Genomic DNA, 17,875 nt, shown 5'->3' on the forward strand with positions numbered 1-17,875 from the left:
AGCTGGAAAGGCCAGAGGGGCCCTGGCCTGACGCAGGAAGGAGGCCCCGAGAGCCAGGGCCCACTTAGCCTTGGAAGCCAGTAGGATGAGGTCACACTTCTGAGCGTGGTAACCTGAAGCCCTGCACTGCAGAGGTGGAGAATTTAGCTGGGCAACAGGGCAGGAGTCCCAGGACAGGCAGCGTGCTCAGTAACAGGGCAGTGGGGCTGAGCACCTGGGACAGCCCCACTCGGGGGGCTCTCCTACTCATCCCCACACACCTTCTGGCAGGGAGGCCTGCTTGCCAGCAGCCTGGAGGAAGCCAGAGCAGGAGGAAGCACAGGGGAAAGTCTCATGGACTCTGATGAACTTTCGCACCCTCCCCCTGACCCATCCCCTGATGGAGAAGCAAGGCAGCTCCACGGAGCCTGTCTTAGGGCCGGGGCTTGGCAGGTGGTTGGGGACAACTTGCCTTCCTGAGCGCTAGGAGTGAGATATGATACCCGGAGCAGCACCAGCCACGGCTCACTCTCGGCTCCAAGAGAGGGGGGCAAACGGGGAGACCAAGCGCGGGAAGAGAGACTCAGGTCGGCAGTGTGGCAGGAAGACCTGGGGCTGACGGCGGGGCCACGCTGTGAGGGGAGACTGCGGCAGTGACAGGTTTATTTTTAGCTGCTGGGACAGAGGGGCTGAGTAACAGTTCTAGGCCCTGGGCGGGAGGCCAGGTTGCAGATGTCCCGTGTGTGGGCTGGGAGCCTAGTGACACGAGGGATCATCACAATGGCAGCGAAGTGACTGACGCCATCACCTGCCACGGAGGGGTGGGGGACGAGGTGCCCCAGAGGAGCGTGAAGGTGGAGGAGTCGGAAGGGGTTTGCCAGTAGGTCCAAGACTCGGTGGAGACGAGAGAAGCAGAGAGAAGACATCAACAGTACTGTCCCCTGCGTTCCCCTCATCTTCTCTGAGACAGAAACGGCTTCGAATGGTGGCCACACAGTTTCCGCCTTTAGCCACCACTCCTCACCTTCCAGATGAGTGCTACATGGACACTGGCCGCGGAGATGCCTGGGCCGTCCCTCAAGAGTAAGATGCCCTTTCATATGACTCTTCTGGGCAGCTCAGGTTCCTAGCAGAATCAACACAGGGCTTGGCCAGTCTTGGAGGGGAACAAGAGTTACAGATAGGGTTTGACCTTGGGGCCGCAGCCCAGCCTCTCCCACCGGCGGGCTAGCACACAGAGATGTTTACTGGATCAGAGAATAAAGACCCCAACAATGCACTGCCAGACGCCGCGTACAACCTCATCCCCCTTTCCACTGTGGTCTTCTTCCACCAACCACATACGATGGCCTAGCACACAGGACCCCACAGTCCAAAGCTTCAGGGCTAAAACTACTGCTTCAGCATTAAGTGAGCAGGAAGAAGAGGAAAGAGAACAGACAGCACCAGGCATCCCTCTCTCCTCTTGCTTCTTTGGACTTCTGATATCCCGTCTTACACAGCCTTGGGGAGGGGAGAGGGGGGAGCAAGTGGTACCTAGATGTAAATCCTAATTTCCTCATCAGCTTTGGGAACAGTCCCCACCTCTCACGTCTGAACAGCTCCCAGCCCACACCATATCTCTGGGTGAATTAGAAGAAGGCATCCATTTGGATGAGCCCAGCCACAAGCCAACACAGAGCCTGCCCAGTGGACAGTAGGTGAGATTGCGGCCCTCACTCCCTCCCTCGCCGGGTGCCCCCGTGCAAGGCACAGCCCGCACAACCAATCACAGCAGCCATGTCTGGCCCCACACCTCAAATGGGAACGAAGTTTCAGACAGAGAACATAAAGAATTCCTCATCTCCACCTTGAGACATCACTACACTAAGATTCTTTTGACTTCAAGGTAAGAATAGATGGGCACCCCACCCCCACGCCTGAGTTACACAGCCCATCCTCTCTGCTGAGGTGCTAGCTGGAACACTTTCCAAGTCTTCACACAAGAGAAGGAGCAGCTGGTCAGTGATGATTATTAATTAACTGGACGCAGCTACCCTAGAGCCTAGCATCAAGCCTATCAAAAGGGCATCCACACTGGCCCAGGTGCTGCCGATGGTCAGACGTGGAGCAGGTCAGCAAGCCATCCTGCCAGCTCTTGGCCTCTTGCCACCCCCCCTGCCCCGGCACAGCCTTCCACCCCCCGCCAATATCAGTGCTCAGGAGCAACTGGTAGCCTGAACCTCTGACACATGCACGAAAGCCTGGAAAATTTTAACTGGCCTACTCAAGGTCACATGACCAGTTAACAGGGCGCATAGACGGGACCCCTTTTTTTGCTTTCTTCTCTAGCACTTAACCAATAACAAGAGGCTCATCTCTAAAAATTTGTATCCATATATATCTTAAAATGCAAAATCCCTCTAATGACGAGAAAAGGTACAAAATCTGATTTGGGTTACACACCTGGTGTACATCAAGCTGCCCAGTGGCATGGCCCCTTCTCTTTACCAATGTCCCCATTTAAGCCTAGTGACCAGTTAGTGGAGCTCAGTTTTGCACTGCAAGGGCCATAATCCCTCTAGCAACTAAAAAACCAAAGGAACCCAGACTAAGAGGAGGTCCCAGGGAACTGTGTCCCTGATGAAGACACAGTGTAAGACCTTGGGCATAGCGCTGACCCTTTCCTGACTGGCCTAGCCTCCCACTCCGGTGAGATAGAAGGAGTCAAGAAAGATGAACAGGGAGTGTCATCAACTTTAAGGTGCAAGGAGGTATGGGTCTCTTCACCACCCAGTCTTACATCATTACCCAGAGCAGCTGCGGCCCCTTTGAACACAAAGAACAACTCTGCCCTGCCCACTCACCTCCCTCCTGGAACACTGAAGCACCTGGAAGGGTGCAGTCCAAGGAAGAGAGGAAAAAAGAGACCCCACATGGCCCCTGGAAGAGCCTGACACAGAAGAGAGGAAGCAGGACCTCAAACCACCAGGGACAGTCCTGAATCAGAGCATGGGAGGGCCTCTTGGGCCTCATGGAAGGTCTCCAATGCAGATGCCAATGCCCTGTCCTTCCCCAAGGTGGCTGACATTCTTCCTGGCACGGCCTCCATACATCCCTCGCATCTGCGGGTACCAGGAGCTTTGGCCCCTCCTCCAACCCCAGGATCTGGCCAGGGATTAAGTCTGCGGTCCCGAAGCTTGGCTCCTCCAAGCCTCTCCCTGAATCCCTACACCTGCTTCTTAAGGGGATTCATCAACTGATGATGGGTCAACTCCTCCCGTCCCAAGCAATCAAAACATCTTAATCATGGGCACCAATACCTTAATCCTGGGAGCCTCTTCATTTCTCAGGCATCCACCAATATCTGGTCCTGAGGCCTGGGGCTGCTTTTCTCCTCCCTTCCATCAGCCACTGATTCCAGATCTTAGCTGGAGATTATTTTCATGCTCCATCAAAGCCCAGAATTCACAAGTGAAAAAGGACCATGAGTTGACCCAACTTTGATCCTGCCTCAGTGGACGCCAAGAGTCTGGCTGCAGTAAACAGGGGCCAAGGCCCCACGAGAGGGAGGGTGTCTCTAAAACCAGAAACTAGGCCTCCCCAGTCCGAACCTCAGTGATTTGTCACCCTTTTTTTTTTTTTTTAAGATTTTATTTATTTATTTGACAGAGAGAGACAACGCGAGAGAAGGAACACAAGCAGGGGGAGAGGGAGAGGGAGAAACAGACTCCCCACTGAGCAGGGAGCCTGATGCGGGGCTCTATCCCAGGAACCTGAGATCATGACCTGAGCTGAAGGCAGACGCTTAACGACTGAGCCACCCAGGCACCCTGATTTGTCACCCATCTTTACAACAGCCTGTTAGCTTACTTCATACCCCTCAAATACTAGAAAAACTACTTTTAATATAAAGCTAAGTTCGGTTCAATTCTGGGCCACCAGCCCTACTCACTCTTTGCCCACCTCATCTCCTATTCTCCCCTCAGGGCCAGTGTCACCAGCCCCTCTTACAGATCTGCTCAGACTTCAGAGGCCCAGCAATGAGACCGCAGTGGCTCCTAGGATCCTCACAGATTTCCCTTCCAAAACTCTTCTATCCCCAACCACACAATTTCACCTCTAGACCCGCACAGTCCAGTAGAACTTTCTACCAGGATGCGTATATTCTTCCACGCTATCCTGTTCAGCAGCCAGTAGCCACGGTAGCTACTAAATACTTGAAAAGGTGGCTAGCTGATTTTTAATTTAATTTAGATTAATTATTTTTACTTAAATAGCCATGCATGGGTATTGGCTGCCATACTGGACAATGCAGACTACATCTGTTAACGCCTTCTCCAAATTGGTTTCTTGACCCCCTAAATTTTAAGGCACTTTATACGTCTGTATCCTCTACACAACCAAGCATATAGCAGGACGCTCAGCAAACTGTTAACAACCTATAACCACAGTGGATATAAAAGAGGCTGATTTGGGGCACCTGAGTGGCTCAATCGGTTAAGTGTCCGACTTGATTTCAGCTCAGGTCATGATCTCAGGGTCTTGAGATCGAGCCCCCCCTCAGAATCTGTGCTGGGCCTAGAGCCTGTTTGAGATTCTCTTTCTCTCCCTCTCCCTCTGCCACTCCCCCACCTCGTGCTCTCTCTTTCTTTAAAAGAAAAGAGGACGATTCAGTCAATGAAACTTTCCTCACCATGTGATTCCATCCAGCAAACCCCATTTTGGGACACTGCCCCTCACGCAGCCATGCTATCAATCTTGCTACCCGGGAGGTATTCAGCATGAGGTGTGCTGGATAGGACACTGCCTGTACTCTGGGGCGGGGGGGAGCGCCTGTGTCTCCCTCTGTTTCCAGAACAAGCACGGGAGGTGCCGATTATCTCCCCTTCAGAACACCAAAGGAAGCCACACCACAGTGACACAAAGTGACCTGGGGAGGGAGAACCACCAGAGAAAGGAAAGGAGAAGACATCACAGGACCTTGTTTTCTCTAATCCACGCAATGGAAAGATAAACAGAGATAAGGTATGACAACAGTCCATATTTTGTAAAGTAATAATATGCTTCAACTAATCAGAGTCACGCAGCAGAGAGGGACAACAGTGCCAGCTTTAATTAAATTTGTTCGGCTAATACCCAAGAGTCACCATGACACAGTGAAGCAGGAAGCAGCTGAGGAACCCCCACGGGAATACAACCAATTATATTACACAAGTGGGTTGAGACTAGGTGTCCTTACCAAAGAAACAGTTAATAGAATTCCTACGTTCTTATACAAAAAATAAGATTTCTATCAAACACTCCCTAAAAGGGGTGGAGATGGTATAAAAAATTTTTTAAGAAAAAGCTTCTTACCTGATTTAAAACTCATGAAGCTGCTGAGTTGGTATATAAGCTGCCCTCCAACTTCGGGGGTACTGCTGGGGAGGCAATAAACACCCACCCGGCACCCCCTCGCCAACAGTCAAGGGGCTAAGAGAGGAGCTCCTCGGCGTGAGGAGCTCCGGAGCAGTAGCCGACCCCAGGTCCGAGCCTGCGGACATCACTGCGGTTACGAAGTGGGAAGAGGCCTGAGACGGGGAGTCAGGCGTCCCGGGTTCTAATCCTGCCTCGGCCAAGTGCACGGCTCTATTACCTCAAGTGAGTTTTTGCTCTGGGTCTTGGTTTTCTCATCAGCAAGACAAGGGGGTTAGATGAGATGACCTCTGAAGCCCCTTCTGACCCCGACGAAGTGTGAGTATGACCCAGAGCGAAGCAACAGCAGGCCAGAGAGATGGTGAGGTGAGGTCACGGCACCCACTAAAAGCCCTGAAGTGTTAGCTCTCTGAGGTGGAGGCAGAAAAGCAGCAGCGCGAGTTGGGCATTTTTTTTTTTTTTAAAGCACTGATTTCACTTAAGAGGGCTAAGAGGTCACCAGACTACAGGAGGGGTGCCTGGGTGGCTCAGTCGTTAACCGTCTGCCTTCGGCGCAGGTCATGATCCCGGGGTCCCGGGATCGAGCCCCACATCGGGCTCCCTGCTCGGCGGGGGGCCTGCTTCTCCCTCTCCCACTCCGCCTGCTGTGTTCCCTCTCTCGCTGTCTGTCTCTCTCTCTCTGTCAAATGAATAAATAAAATCTTAAAAAAAAAAAAAGACCATAGAAGGAGCAGGGCACGGTAGCCACCACCTCCCATCCAGTCTCAGAGCTGTGAAGAGGTCAGAACCCCATCCGAGGCCCTGCTCCCGCCCTACAGCTCCTGCCCCAGATCCCCAGGAACAGCCTAACACACAATGTAGAGTAGAGGTCTGATCCCTTTTTCCTCAGACACCTTCCCAATGGGGCAATCCGTGCTAGCCCACAACATCCACCCCCCTTGTTTTATAATCAAAACACTCCTGGTTTTGAAAATCATTTCACTACTCAGCACCTAAGGTTAAGTTCATCAAGATTCAAGATCTAGAAATCTCTTTGGTGTATGTCTCAAACAGGATTATTTGGACCAGATTCCCCCCACAAGCTGTAATTATGTCTTAGCCAATATTTGGATATGGAAGTTCTGTTGACACTGCTGTCAGTCTCTGAATGCCTCATACCTTCTTTCTTCCTCTATTATTAAGTTTTTACACAAAGATGTGTGGGAATCTACAATTTAACAGTTGAGTCAACTTATAAGATCTGGGAGCAGACTGCCTGTCAAAACAGACTGACTTCAATCTTCACCCACTTCTAACCTGAGGAGAATGAATTATGAGTGTTATTTAGAATGCTGCTGGATTTTTCCTTTCAAAACTATTTACAGGAGGGAAATATCCAAATCTCTCCCCTATTCATTACAAGAACAGAAATCTGAATTACAACAAATCCGAATTGCCACCCTAAAACATTTTAGCGTGTGGTTTTCTGTGTCATTAAATAGAATAAAAAGAAGTTGAGAGCTTTTGTTCTGAAGTCTTTATATAATATTCCAGCTATCCAAGGGAATGAACAGCCATCGTCCCCAAACTGCTGATGGGTGAAGGCAGATGGCCTCTCAGAGGGACAGAAAACTCTCCCAGAAAGAACGTCTGTCACTTCTTCCCCGGTACAGGTTAACTGTGGTCAAACAGTCTTCACTCAACTCCACTCCCCAAGGTCAGAGCCACAGTTAAACCACCACTGCTCCTCCCTGTCCCCCCACTTACGAGTATGGAAAAAGTGGTCTAAGGCACAACAACCAAAAAGCCCACAGCAACAGCTTAGAGTAAAAACCGAAGAATCTGACAGTGTTGGGGCTAGCTGAAAGCTCTCCCCCCAAAGGAGGATGCAAGCAGCAAGGAAATAATTTTAGAGGCCTTAAAATCTGGAAATTGGACCTGCTTGCCCTCTGCAACTGCAAAGTGCCAGAGTTTTATTACATCTAATTATCTATCCCAACAGTTCCACCCATCACACCGATCTGAGTTGTGCATTAATAGCTGAAATACAGCTAGCTGAGGGGGGGCAGCAAAATATAACACAGGAAGTATTTTTCTTCTTCTCCAATCATTAAGACGCCCCAGGGGAAACAGGCCTGATGTGTCACCTTTAGAGATGCGGTTTGATCTGAAACCTGTCTGAGGGGAAAACCTTTTTAGTGACCCTGAACACTGGCTCACAGGGCACTGGGGACCCACCCATCTCATCAGACCTCCAAGTCCATTCTGTTTAACTTCTAAAATAGGTATTCTCACTTAAATCCTCATCCCCACCCCACCCCCAACCACTACACCCCCTTAAAAAAAAAAAAAAAAAAAGAGGCTGGGTTTCCCCAGCTCAAGGATAACGCTCCTTCGTACTGTCCACCAATCGCCTATGTCCAGGGCTCAAGTGGCCATCTCCGATTTGCGGAATCAGCACCCGGCCAAGCCGTGGTTTAGACACCGGGTTCACAATGATCAATGGAGCTATGGAAACAGCAGACATCGCGCCGGAGCCTGCTGGCCTCCCATCTGGAGCCTCACAGGCACTGAAGGTAGGAGGGGGGCCTGCTCTCGGATCAAAACAGTCCCTCCCCCGCGCCCGGGGGGGCGGTGTCCCGGCGGAATCTCCAGCCTGGCACCTCCCGGGCCGGCGCGCCCCAAGGCGGCACGGCCGCGCTCGGGAGGCCCAGGGAAGTGAAATCACACATTCCGGCTCCCAAATAAGGAGCGAGGCTAAATAAACCTCTGCGATCCGACTTCTCCAAACTAACCGACCAACCAGCTCAATGAGTAATGGGCCTTTTGTGCCCGCAGAAAGAAAGAAAGGAGGGAGGCGAGGATGGGGAACCACAACCCCGGAAAATCACTTCCTTGAGCCGACGTGAAATTAGCAGAAGTGGTCCCGAAGCCAACCGTTGCGCCTCGGCTGGATCTGGCTCAAACCCCAAAATGGCAGAGTCCTCACGAGTCCTTTCGGGTCCCGCCACTCACACCCGGAGGTGACCGGAAACTCGGTCTGGCGGCGTGGTCCGCGCGGACCTGACCTTCCCCGCGGCCCGCCCGCCCCCTGCTGCGCACTTGGCTCCCCTCGGGCTCCCGGGACCGACAGCCCTGCCGCGGCCACTCCTCCGCGGCCGGGTCGGACTGACGCCGGGTCCAGGAAGGGTCCGCGCGATCGCGCCGGCGACTGTGCGCTTCGACTGCTCCGAAGCGCGGGGCGGGGGTCGTCCCCGGGAGCCCTCTCCCTCCCCGTGCCCGTCCTCCCCTACCCCGGCCCCCGAACTTACTTTTAGGGCGAATTTCTCCTGGGTTCTCTTATTGAAGATCTGCAAAACTTTCCCGTTGATGCCCAGTCCCAGGACCTGGGTGGTGACCTTGTAGTCGTCGATGATGGCGTTCTTCTTGATCTGCAGGCTCGACTTGACATGGAACTGGGGAAACTGCTGCGGGGGCTGCGGCGGCGGCTGGGCTGGGAGGTGAGGCTGGGCCGGGGCGGGGGGCTGCGGCGGCGGCGGCGGCGGCGGGTTGGGAAACAGCACCGGCGGGGTCTGGCCTTGGGAGTTGGACAGCATGGTGCCCGGAGACACGGGAGCAGAAGCGGGAGGGCCCGCGGCCGCCCCCTCCTCCAGCTCCGGACGGGGTCCCCGCCACCCCCCGCCCGGCTGCGAAGTTTGCTCCGGGCTGGAGCCGGCTTCCCCGCCCCGGCCCGGCTCCAGGCTCGGCGGGTCGCGGGGCTCCGTGGGTCCCGCCGTGCGCCGCTGGCGCCCACCAGCCCTGCTCCCTCCCTCCCACCCTCCCCCCGGGGGCCTGGAGCTCGGGGGACCGCGGGACGGCGGGGGCCCGGCCCGGGGGGGAAGCGGCCGCGCGACAATGTACCCAGCCCGGGGGCCGGCGGCCGCGTCACAGCCTCGTCTGCGTCCGGGGCCGGTCCTTAAAGGGGAGGGTCGGAGGGGCCGGGCTTGGGGAGGCGGGGCGGGGCCGGGGAGGTGTGGGCGTGGGGGAGGGGCTGGCCTTAAAGGGGAGGACGCGAGGCCTCCGGAGTGTGGAGGGCGGGGCCTTCGGGCTGGGGACTGTGGGGCTGAAGGACAGGGAATGGGGGCTGAGAAACCCTAGTTCGTAACTCATCAGGGCCACGCAAAGGGAAGAGGGAGGCGTATGAAAGTAGCTGTATAATTCAGATAGAAGAGCTACTTTCTTCCAATTGTCTGTCTCTTTTAGACCGCAGCAGCCAATTGGGAGAAGGGGTGTATTTTGAAGGCGAGAGGTGGCTGACTAGTAAGTATTAGCGACAGGAGACCTCGGGGTGAGCAGGAATTACAGGGAATTACAGAGAATTACAGAGGTCCTTCGTCCTCGAAATAGGTGCGAGGCAAGTATTAAATATTTTCTAGACCATTTTCCTCGGAGTTTTGCACTTCTTTTCTCATACATTTGTTTTTCAGTTAAAGATTTATCATTGTGTAACTATGAAGAATGTAGCAACTATAACTTTGAACTTTTTTTCATGTAAATGAGCTAAAAAAAAAAAAAAAAAGGAAACTGAGTGGGAAAAGGATAGACTGACCTTCAGATTTCCTGGGTGATCCTGAGCAAGCCATTGCTCCTCTCCCTCAGCAGGGAGAATAGCAATACCTTCCCACAGGGGTGTGGAGAGAATTAGATAAGACAGCGTAACAAAAAGGAAGGTCTGGCAACTAGGTTCTGATCTCCAGCCTGGAAGAGTTAGTCCCTGAACTTGCACCATTAGAAGTGGGTATTTTTAAGAAGTTGAGTTCTAGTCTCGATTAGCCCCATACCTCTGAGAAAGATAGCAAGGATCTAGCTGGGCCTATAATAGCCCAGGTCAGGGGAGGTGACTGGGGAGGCTCTATATATAAGCTGATACAGAGCCTTTAGACACATTCTGATGGGGGTGTGGGATGATCATCAAATACATCCCTGCTGACCTCTTCCACGCTCTGACAGGTAGAACAGTTGAGAAATAAGACAAAGGAACCAGACAGGTGAAGACAGAACCTCAGCTTGATTACTGAAAACACAAAATTAAAAATGGGGCTTGAGCTATGGCCACATATGGCCCCTAATGTGTCACCCCAATACTCCAGAAAGAGCGAGAGGTGGAGCAAAAGGCAGGAGTTACCCTTCCGGAACAGTTCTTTCCAGGGTGGGCAGCAGAGTTCATTCCATGGGGCCGGGAAGGAAACACAGATATTGGCCTTTTTGAAGCAGAGTTAATTTAGTGGACAACTTAACTGTGTACAAGGTGCCATGCTCCGCCTCACAGTGGTAAATGATGTTCGTGGAAGAAAACAGACAAGTACAATAAAACAGCATGGCGAAAACGGCATAGACACGGGTCTGGGAGCTGGAGGTAGAGGGATTCGCCTCCAGCTGCAGGAGCTGAGGGTGGATGTGGTTAGAGAGCTCCCCCCACCCCCTGACTCTTCAAAGACACAGAGACCGCCTCAGGCCACAGAGATTGGAAACCACCTTCCCCTCTCCGGTTCTGTAGTACCGCTATCACCTTGCTATCACCTCGCCGAGGCTTCCATGGGAGATGCCCAGGACTGAAAGGGACGGATGCAGGGATGGGGAGAAAGCTCCAACTGCTCAGGCTCTTTCTCCGCTGATGGAAGGTCCCTGGTGCTGCTCCTGGCTCTGAATTGGTCTTCTTCTGAGCACAGAGCTCCACTGGGGGCTTCCTAGTGCTTGGCATTGAGTTTTCACCTGCTTCTCTCCACATGGCTAGAAAGAAGATAAGCTCTTTGCCCTTTCAGAGATAGAAAGGTAGAGTGGAAAGAGAACAGAGTTTAGAGACAAATGACCTGAGTTCAAGTCCATCCTCAAGTTAGGTTACTGTGAGCAAGCCATTTATCCTCTCTGTATCTGAGCAAATGAGAAAAATAATAACATTGACTTTCAAGGGTGAGTGAGAATTTAATGAGATCATATTTATGAGAACTCTCATGAACTTTTTTCAAATTTATAGTTTTTACAAACTACAAATTATCAGGAAATAGTAATTATTATTATTATTATTATTATTATTATTAAAGTATGACTGGCTGGTTCCTCTGCTCCATGCCCCCTGCCTGGGGATCTGTCCTTGATATCAAAACTACCTTCCTAACTAGCTGGGGCTCTGGGGAGATGCTGAAGCCCAGTGACCTAGGAATAACAAGACAACAGAAACCCCAGCTGGGGATCCCTCTCTGAGTTACATGGTCTGTGTAGGCCTCGGGGCATGCAAGGACTCCAAGGGCATGTTCGTATGCATGTGCATAGAGCTTACATAAACTGCACACAGTCTCCAGAAAATGCACACCTACGTGAGCACAAACACATCAGCACAATGTGCCTGGCATGTAGCACAGAATCCATGCCTAATGGATGCATAATAACTGGGAGTGAGCTGGGATAAAGGGAGAAACACTAGGCAAGAGATCCAGTCTTAAGTTCCCTTGCAGACCAACTAGTCACAACCTCACTAGAGTCCCTTGCCCTCTCAGTTCCTTCTTTCTCATCTGTGAAAAGCAATAACACATTTGCCCTGCCAACCTCATAGAGCTACCGTAAGAATAAAATAAATTTTTTTCCCTTAGGACACAGAAGTCCTTAGTCCTATTTATACAATGCTACACTCTCGATGTGTAATAAACTTCTTAAGCAGTTTTTATGGATGTGTAGGAGCACTTCGAAAAGTTAAAAGTCTATGCAGATAGAAAGTACTATTTTTGTCTATTATTGACATGCAGATACATAAGCCACGTGATACTGTGCCCACAAAGACAATTAAAAGACCTCATGTGCATAGAGTCAGAATAATTTTAATTCTTGATTTATGACACAGCCTCATTATTCGTCCAGGTATCTCTACTCTTATTTGGCTATCAGTTATTTTTAATAATGCAAGAGGCACCTGTGAATCCCCTGCCCAAAATAAAGACTAGGGCTTTGACAGTGAAATAACTAGGTGGTTCCTCCATCTACCTCTGCTTCCCCAGCCAAAGATAACCATTATCTTGAATCCTGTGTTCACCATTCCCTTGCTTTCCTTTTATATAGTTTTATTTCATAAGGTATAGGTGTCTGGCCTTCATAAAAGATAAAGCTGATAGTGTCTTAGAAGGGAGGTGGATAAGAGTGACATTATTAATAAGATGAGGTTAAAATAAAGAAACATCTGGTGATGATTTCAAAGTATTCTCTACATTCTCATAGGGATGATGATGTTGATGATGATGGTGGTGGTGGTAGTCGTGACTGGGTGCTTAGTCTGTGCTCAGCCCTCCATCTGCACCATCTCATTTAAATCTTACAAAAATCTGTGGCAGATTTCTAGTTATTTGAGACAATACCCATTTCCCCCTCTTTAATAGTAAAGAGCTTTCAGTATTTAGCTAAGCGCATGACTGCCCTGAGTAAAAATTACATCTCCCAGCCTCCATTATAGCAGGTTGTGTTCGTGAGATTAAGTTCTAGCCAATGACTTATAAATGGAAGGGATCGAAGGGAAGTTGTAGGTCCTCCTCCTTCTCCTCCTCTTTTCACTCCCCTGATGGCTGGAATGAAAATTTAATGGCTGGGGCTTGAGGAGCCATCTTGGATCATGAAGTAGAGGCCATAGGGTGAGGATAACAGAACAAAAGAATAAAAGCAGCCTATGTCCCAGTGAGCATGCATCCATCATATTAGCCCTAAATCACTGACCCAGTCTTTTATATAAAAGAGTAGTAAATGTCCTTCTTGTTACAGTAACCAATATACTAGGTTTTCTATCATTCACAACCAACCTTAACTATTAGTTATCCCAACTATTATACAGCCTTATGGGTATGTACTGTTATTCTCATTTATTTGTTTTATAAGAGAGGAAACTGAGTCTTAGAGAAATTAAATAACTTTCCTAGGGTCACAGAGTTCACAAAGGACAGAACCCAGGTCTTTCTGAGCTGAGGTCCATGGTCATGTCCCCCAGTCTAAACCCTGAGCAAATATATACCCACACATCCTTCTTGTTTTCAGAAATATAGTATCTGCCATTTCTGGGCAGGAATAACCCAAAGAGCTATGGGCTACCCTTTCCATTTTAGATAAACCTTAAATCTCCCACATCTCAGTTTCCTTCAACCTTCTAGTATAGGTCTGTGTTAATTTGCATAGCTGGGTTATATTAGGGGATAAACCATGACTCCATGGCAATCTCTCTTCTCCGAGCTTCCCCACCCTGCCTTCACACCATCAGGGAGTAAACATCTCCTATTGTACTATGATGTGACATTATAAATGGATGACAGAGGATAGGAATCTATGGAGGTGGGTTTCTTGGAAATGTTCAGATAGCATGCTCTTGATGAGATAGGATCATCCATAGGCTGCTAGATATGCATATGCACACAGATAAACTAGACTTTGTATCTAATGCTAGTATGGCAAAAAGCAGAATATTGCAGAAGGGAGCATGATTCACAGGAAAAGATCTGTCCACCAAAAACTCACCCTTGGGAAGAAAAACAACTTGGGGCCTAGGGAGAGATAAGCAGTCTTCATGTCATAGGCTAGTAGTTCTTTGATAAAATGAGAGAGTCTTCAATGTGAGGATGACATATACATAAGAATCATTAGTTACAAAAATTTCTATAATCTCTGAAAGTGCTAAGAGCTGATCCACGGAAAGAAATTCTACATGAAGCAAGTGATGCCAACAATGCCCTATTGAAGGCTTCCCAGAGGGGAAGAAATGCTCTGCTCTCTTACCCCCCAATGCCCTTGTCTGTACCCCAAACTTTGACAGTTTAATGCTACAGCAGGGAGCAGCTACAGGGGTGGAGAGGAATGGGAATGGAGAGAGAAAGAAGGAAGTATCCAAAGGGGAATAGAAACTTTGCCTCTGCACAACAATAGACACAACATGGTCCAAAGGGACTACAAATGGGGCTAATTAGGACTACAAGATACCTAATTATAATTCTGCAGCTTAGTATGGGAAATGGAGGGAAAAGAAGTAAATATTCTACCATATTCAAGACAGCCCAAGGCTGTTGTCCCTGTATTAAAAACTTTGCCCCTCCAGTCAGTCTAACCTATATTGGGCATGTCAGTTACGACTCAGATGCTCGTTCAGTCTGGAGACTGAATTGGGGAAGAGAGACAGGAAAAGGGATTTCCCATCCAGAAACACAACCAGAGTGTGTCCACCCAAAAGATCATTTCATCTTTGCCTGGTGATCTTGTGTCCCTCGGATTTTTTTTCCCTCCTTCCCTCACTTAAGAAATGGAAGTGAGAGGATGGGAAAGGTGAAGAACACGTGTGTGAGCATGTGTGCACGTATGGAATGGCTAGTGTTTTCCTAAGGGCATAATGATCCTAGCTTCACATGAGAACATAATTTTCAGGCACAGGGCATGGTGGAATCAAATTCTGAGTTCAAATCCTACCTCCACCACTTCCCACTTAACATATTAAGTACACCTCAGCACTCACGTTCTATAATGAAGGGGATGATGATTCCCTAAGTTAAATACACAGGCACCATTTTGAACTGTTCCTGGCACATAGGAATTGACCTCTATAAATGTGAGCTGTGATACTGCAATATATATTCTCCTGCCAATTATCTCCTTCAATCCTCTCAACAAGGCTGTAAGTAGTATAATTTCTGTTCTTTTGATCACTGGAAACACTGATGCTCAGAAGGTTAAATAACCGGCCAGAGTCGTCACACTAGTGTGGGAAGAGCCAGACCTCAGACTCATGCTGTTCCCACATATGTCAGAGTCTGTGTTTCTAAACGCTCTTGTACGTGGTCCAGCTACCTGACACCTGCCAGGTCACTTGGGAAGCCATCCCAGCCCGTGTGCGTGGCTCAGGAGAAAGAAAAACACTCTGCAACCTGCAATTTACTCTTATTCCCAAAGACACTCCCTCTAAGCGAGGTAAAGACAATGAATAAAGTCATGGAATCATTAATGAGTTTGGGACCCTAGCAAGTATAAGCTTTTGAGGAAGGACCTGAATATATGAGGTATGTGTGGTATCGATACTATGTTTTGTTTTGGTTTTGCTCATTTCATGACAGAAGTAGGAGCTCATTTTTTCCCCACATATCTTGTCAGATTATGAAAGTTGTAATATTGTAGAGATGAAAAAGACCTATGGCAACCACCTAATTTGTCTCCTCCCTCCAAAGACCACAACTATAGCATCATAGAGGTAGGTAGGTGTGTGACCCTAAAAACTTTATACTCTCAGAACTTCCGGTGCCTCATTATAACACTGAGTAAGTTTTTCCTTTTGTGTGACCCATATAGCACATGCTACAGGCAAGTCCCTATCGTTCCTGGATGCTCACTCACTGATGCCAACAAGGGATCTCCCCACGGCACCAGACAGACAGCCAGAGGCCCCTTCCAGTGGAGCGGCAGGTGCAGGGGAAACTTGCATATGCTGCAAGACATGAGTTGGCATGTGGGTCAGCCTGACCTGCCTGCAGGTGCCCATCCCCCACCATCAACTTTGTGCTCCCCTCTCATATCAATAAACATGGACTGCGCACCAATTAGTGCCAAGTACCAGGCCAGGCATGAGAATGCCCAGAGACCCCTGACAGGCCTTGAGTGCCTTGAGAAGTTTCATATGTATGCAAATATGGTGATGGTTATATATGCTCATAACATAAAATGTATAATTTTACCTTTTTTTAAAAGATTTTATTTATTTATTTGAGAGAGAGAATGAGAGAGAGAGAGCATGAGGGGGGGAGGGTCAGAGGGAGAAGCAGGCTCCCTGCCGAGCAGGGAGCCCGATGCGGGACTCGATCCCGGGACTCCAGGATCATGACCTGAGCCGAAGGCAGTCGCTTAACCGACTAAGCCACCCAGGCGCCCCCACAATTTTACCATTTTTAAGTGTACGGTTCATTGGCATTAAGAACCTTCACATTATGCAATCATCATCACCACCCATCTCCAGAACTTTGTCTTTGTTCTTTTGTGACTGGCTTATTTCCCTGAGCATAACGTCTTCGAGGTTCATCCATGTGGTAGACTGGGGGAGAATTTCCTTCTTTGTTGAAGGCTGTGGTGTATGTATACATCATCGAATGTACTTACCACCTTCTGTTTCCCCATTCCCCCCTCAGTGGACACTGGTTGGCTTCCATACTTTGGCCATTGTGAATAACGCTGCCATGAACATGCGTGTCCTAATGTCTGTTGGAGCCTCTGCTTTCCATTCTTCGGGTCTAGTCCCAGAAGTGGAATCGCTGGATCATATGATGATTCTGTTTTCATTTTTTTTTAAGAACTGCCTCCTGCGCTGTTTCCATGGCAGCTACATCCTTCCACATCCCCACCAGCAGTGCCCAGGGTTCTTATTTTTCTCCATGTAACTAACGCTTGTTACTTTCTAGAGCTTGTGGGTTTGGTTTTGGTGTTGGTAATAGCCCTCCTAAAAGGTGTACCCTTGAAAGGGTTTAAGCGTGGTGCTCCTGAGCTCATGAACAGGACAGATTCAGCCAGAAAGTCCTCACTGAAGACGTGACATTTGACTTAGGCATCTAAAGATGGGCAAGTGGGGCGCCTGGGTGGCTCAGTGGCTTAAGCGGCTGCCTTCGGCTCAGGTCATGATCCCAGGGTCCTGGGATAGAGCCCCACATTGGGCTCCCTGCTCGGGGGGAAGACTGCTTCTCCCTCTCCCACTCCCCCTGCTTGTGTTCCTTCTCTCACGTCTCTCTCTCTGTCAAATAAATAGATAAAATCTTTAAAAAATAATAAAATAAAATAAAGATGGGCAAGAAATCTCTGGGCAGAGGAGGAAAACCACATAGGAGAAAGAGGGACCACTGAATGACTTGAATGGAAAGAAACAAGAAATCGCATGGCCCATTTAGAAGCCGCAGGTGGTTGGGGCGCGTGGGTGGCTTAGTCTGTTAAGCATCTGACTCTTGATCTCAGCTCAGGTCTTGATCTCAGGGTTGTGAGTTCAAGCCCCGTGGGTTCAAGCCCAGTGTGGGGTCTACTTTTAGAAAAGAGAAAAGAAAAGGAAAGAAAAGGAAAGGAAAGGAAAGGAAAAGAAAAAAAAAGAAGCAGGGGGTCAGCATGGGCTGGAATATAACATGTGCACAGGAAAGTGTCAACATGTGAGGTGGGAGGCAGATACAAAGGCTAGAAACTCCACTAAGGCTTTGGACATGGGAAACTAGGGAGCCATTACTAATGTATGTGAAAGTGCTATGCAAATTTCAACACATTATATGAATATAAGGATTGAGAACAAAAAGGAGAAAAATGTTTTTAAAGAAACAAATGCACTAAGACTAATACACAATACCTGGAAAATGGAAGTGGCCTCTGGCATCTGCCAGAGAAGACACTGGGTCCGCAGAGTGCTGGCACTGGCCCATGCCCTCCCCGTCAGCTCCCAGGTACCAAGGCAACAGGTAACAGGACAAATGGCCTGCCCCCGCTGCCCTCCCCGGGTGGTGGGGGGGCTCTT

At 49.5% G+C, this 17,875-nt stretch overlaps 1 protein-coding gene and 2 long non-coding RNA genes across 5 annotated transcripts in view; 2 read left to right on the forward strand and 1 right to left on the reverse strand.

The window, feature by feature from the left end:
• MAPKAPK2 (MAPK activated protein kinase 2) overlaps positions 1-9,169 on the reverse strand; it is a 45,084-nt gene extending 35,915 nt beyond the window's left edge. Inside the window, exon 1 of one of the 2 annotated variants that reach the window (XM_036118217.2) lies at positions 8,667-9,169. In XM_036118217.2, the coding sequence (XP_035974110.1) occupies positions 8,667-8,951 (285 nt within the window). In that variant the 5' untranslated portion in view covers positions 8,952-9,169. The remainder of the gene's footprint in view (positions 1-8,666) is intronic. The other variant, XM_036118218.2, reaches the window with a different exon arrangement.
• The window catches only part of LOC144382608 (uncharacterized), a 116,755-nt gene continuing 106,397 nt past the window's right edge, over positions 7,518-17,875 (forward strand). For both annotated transcript variants that reach the window (XR_013449908.1, XR_013449907.1), the window contains exon 1: positions 7,518-7,931. This is a non-coding gene — a long non-coding RNA (uncharacterized LOC144382608). The remainder of the gene's footprint in view (positions 7,932-17,875) is intronic.
• Positions 9,397-15,938, forward strand: LOC144382609 (uncharacterized). Its single transcript, XR_013449909.1, has 2 exons — positions 9,397-9,741; positions 15,691-15,938. It is a non-coding gene; the product is annotated as an uncharacterized LOC144382609 (long non-coding RNA).

Source organism: Halichoerus grypus, chromosome 7, assembly GCF_964656455.1.
Source record: "Halichoerus grypus chromosome 7, mHalGry1.hap1.1, whole genome shotgun sequence".
Classification (NCBI taxonomy): Eukaryota; Metazoa; Chordata; class Mammalia; order Carnivora; family Phocidae; genus Halichoerus; species Halichoerus grypus.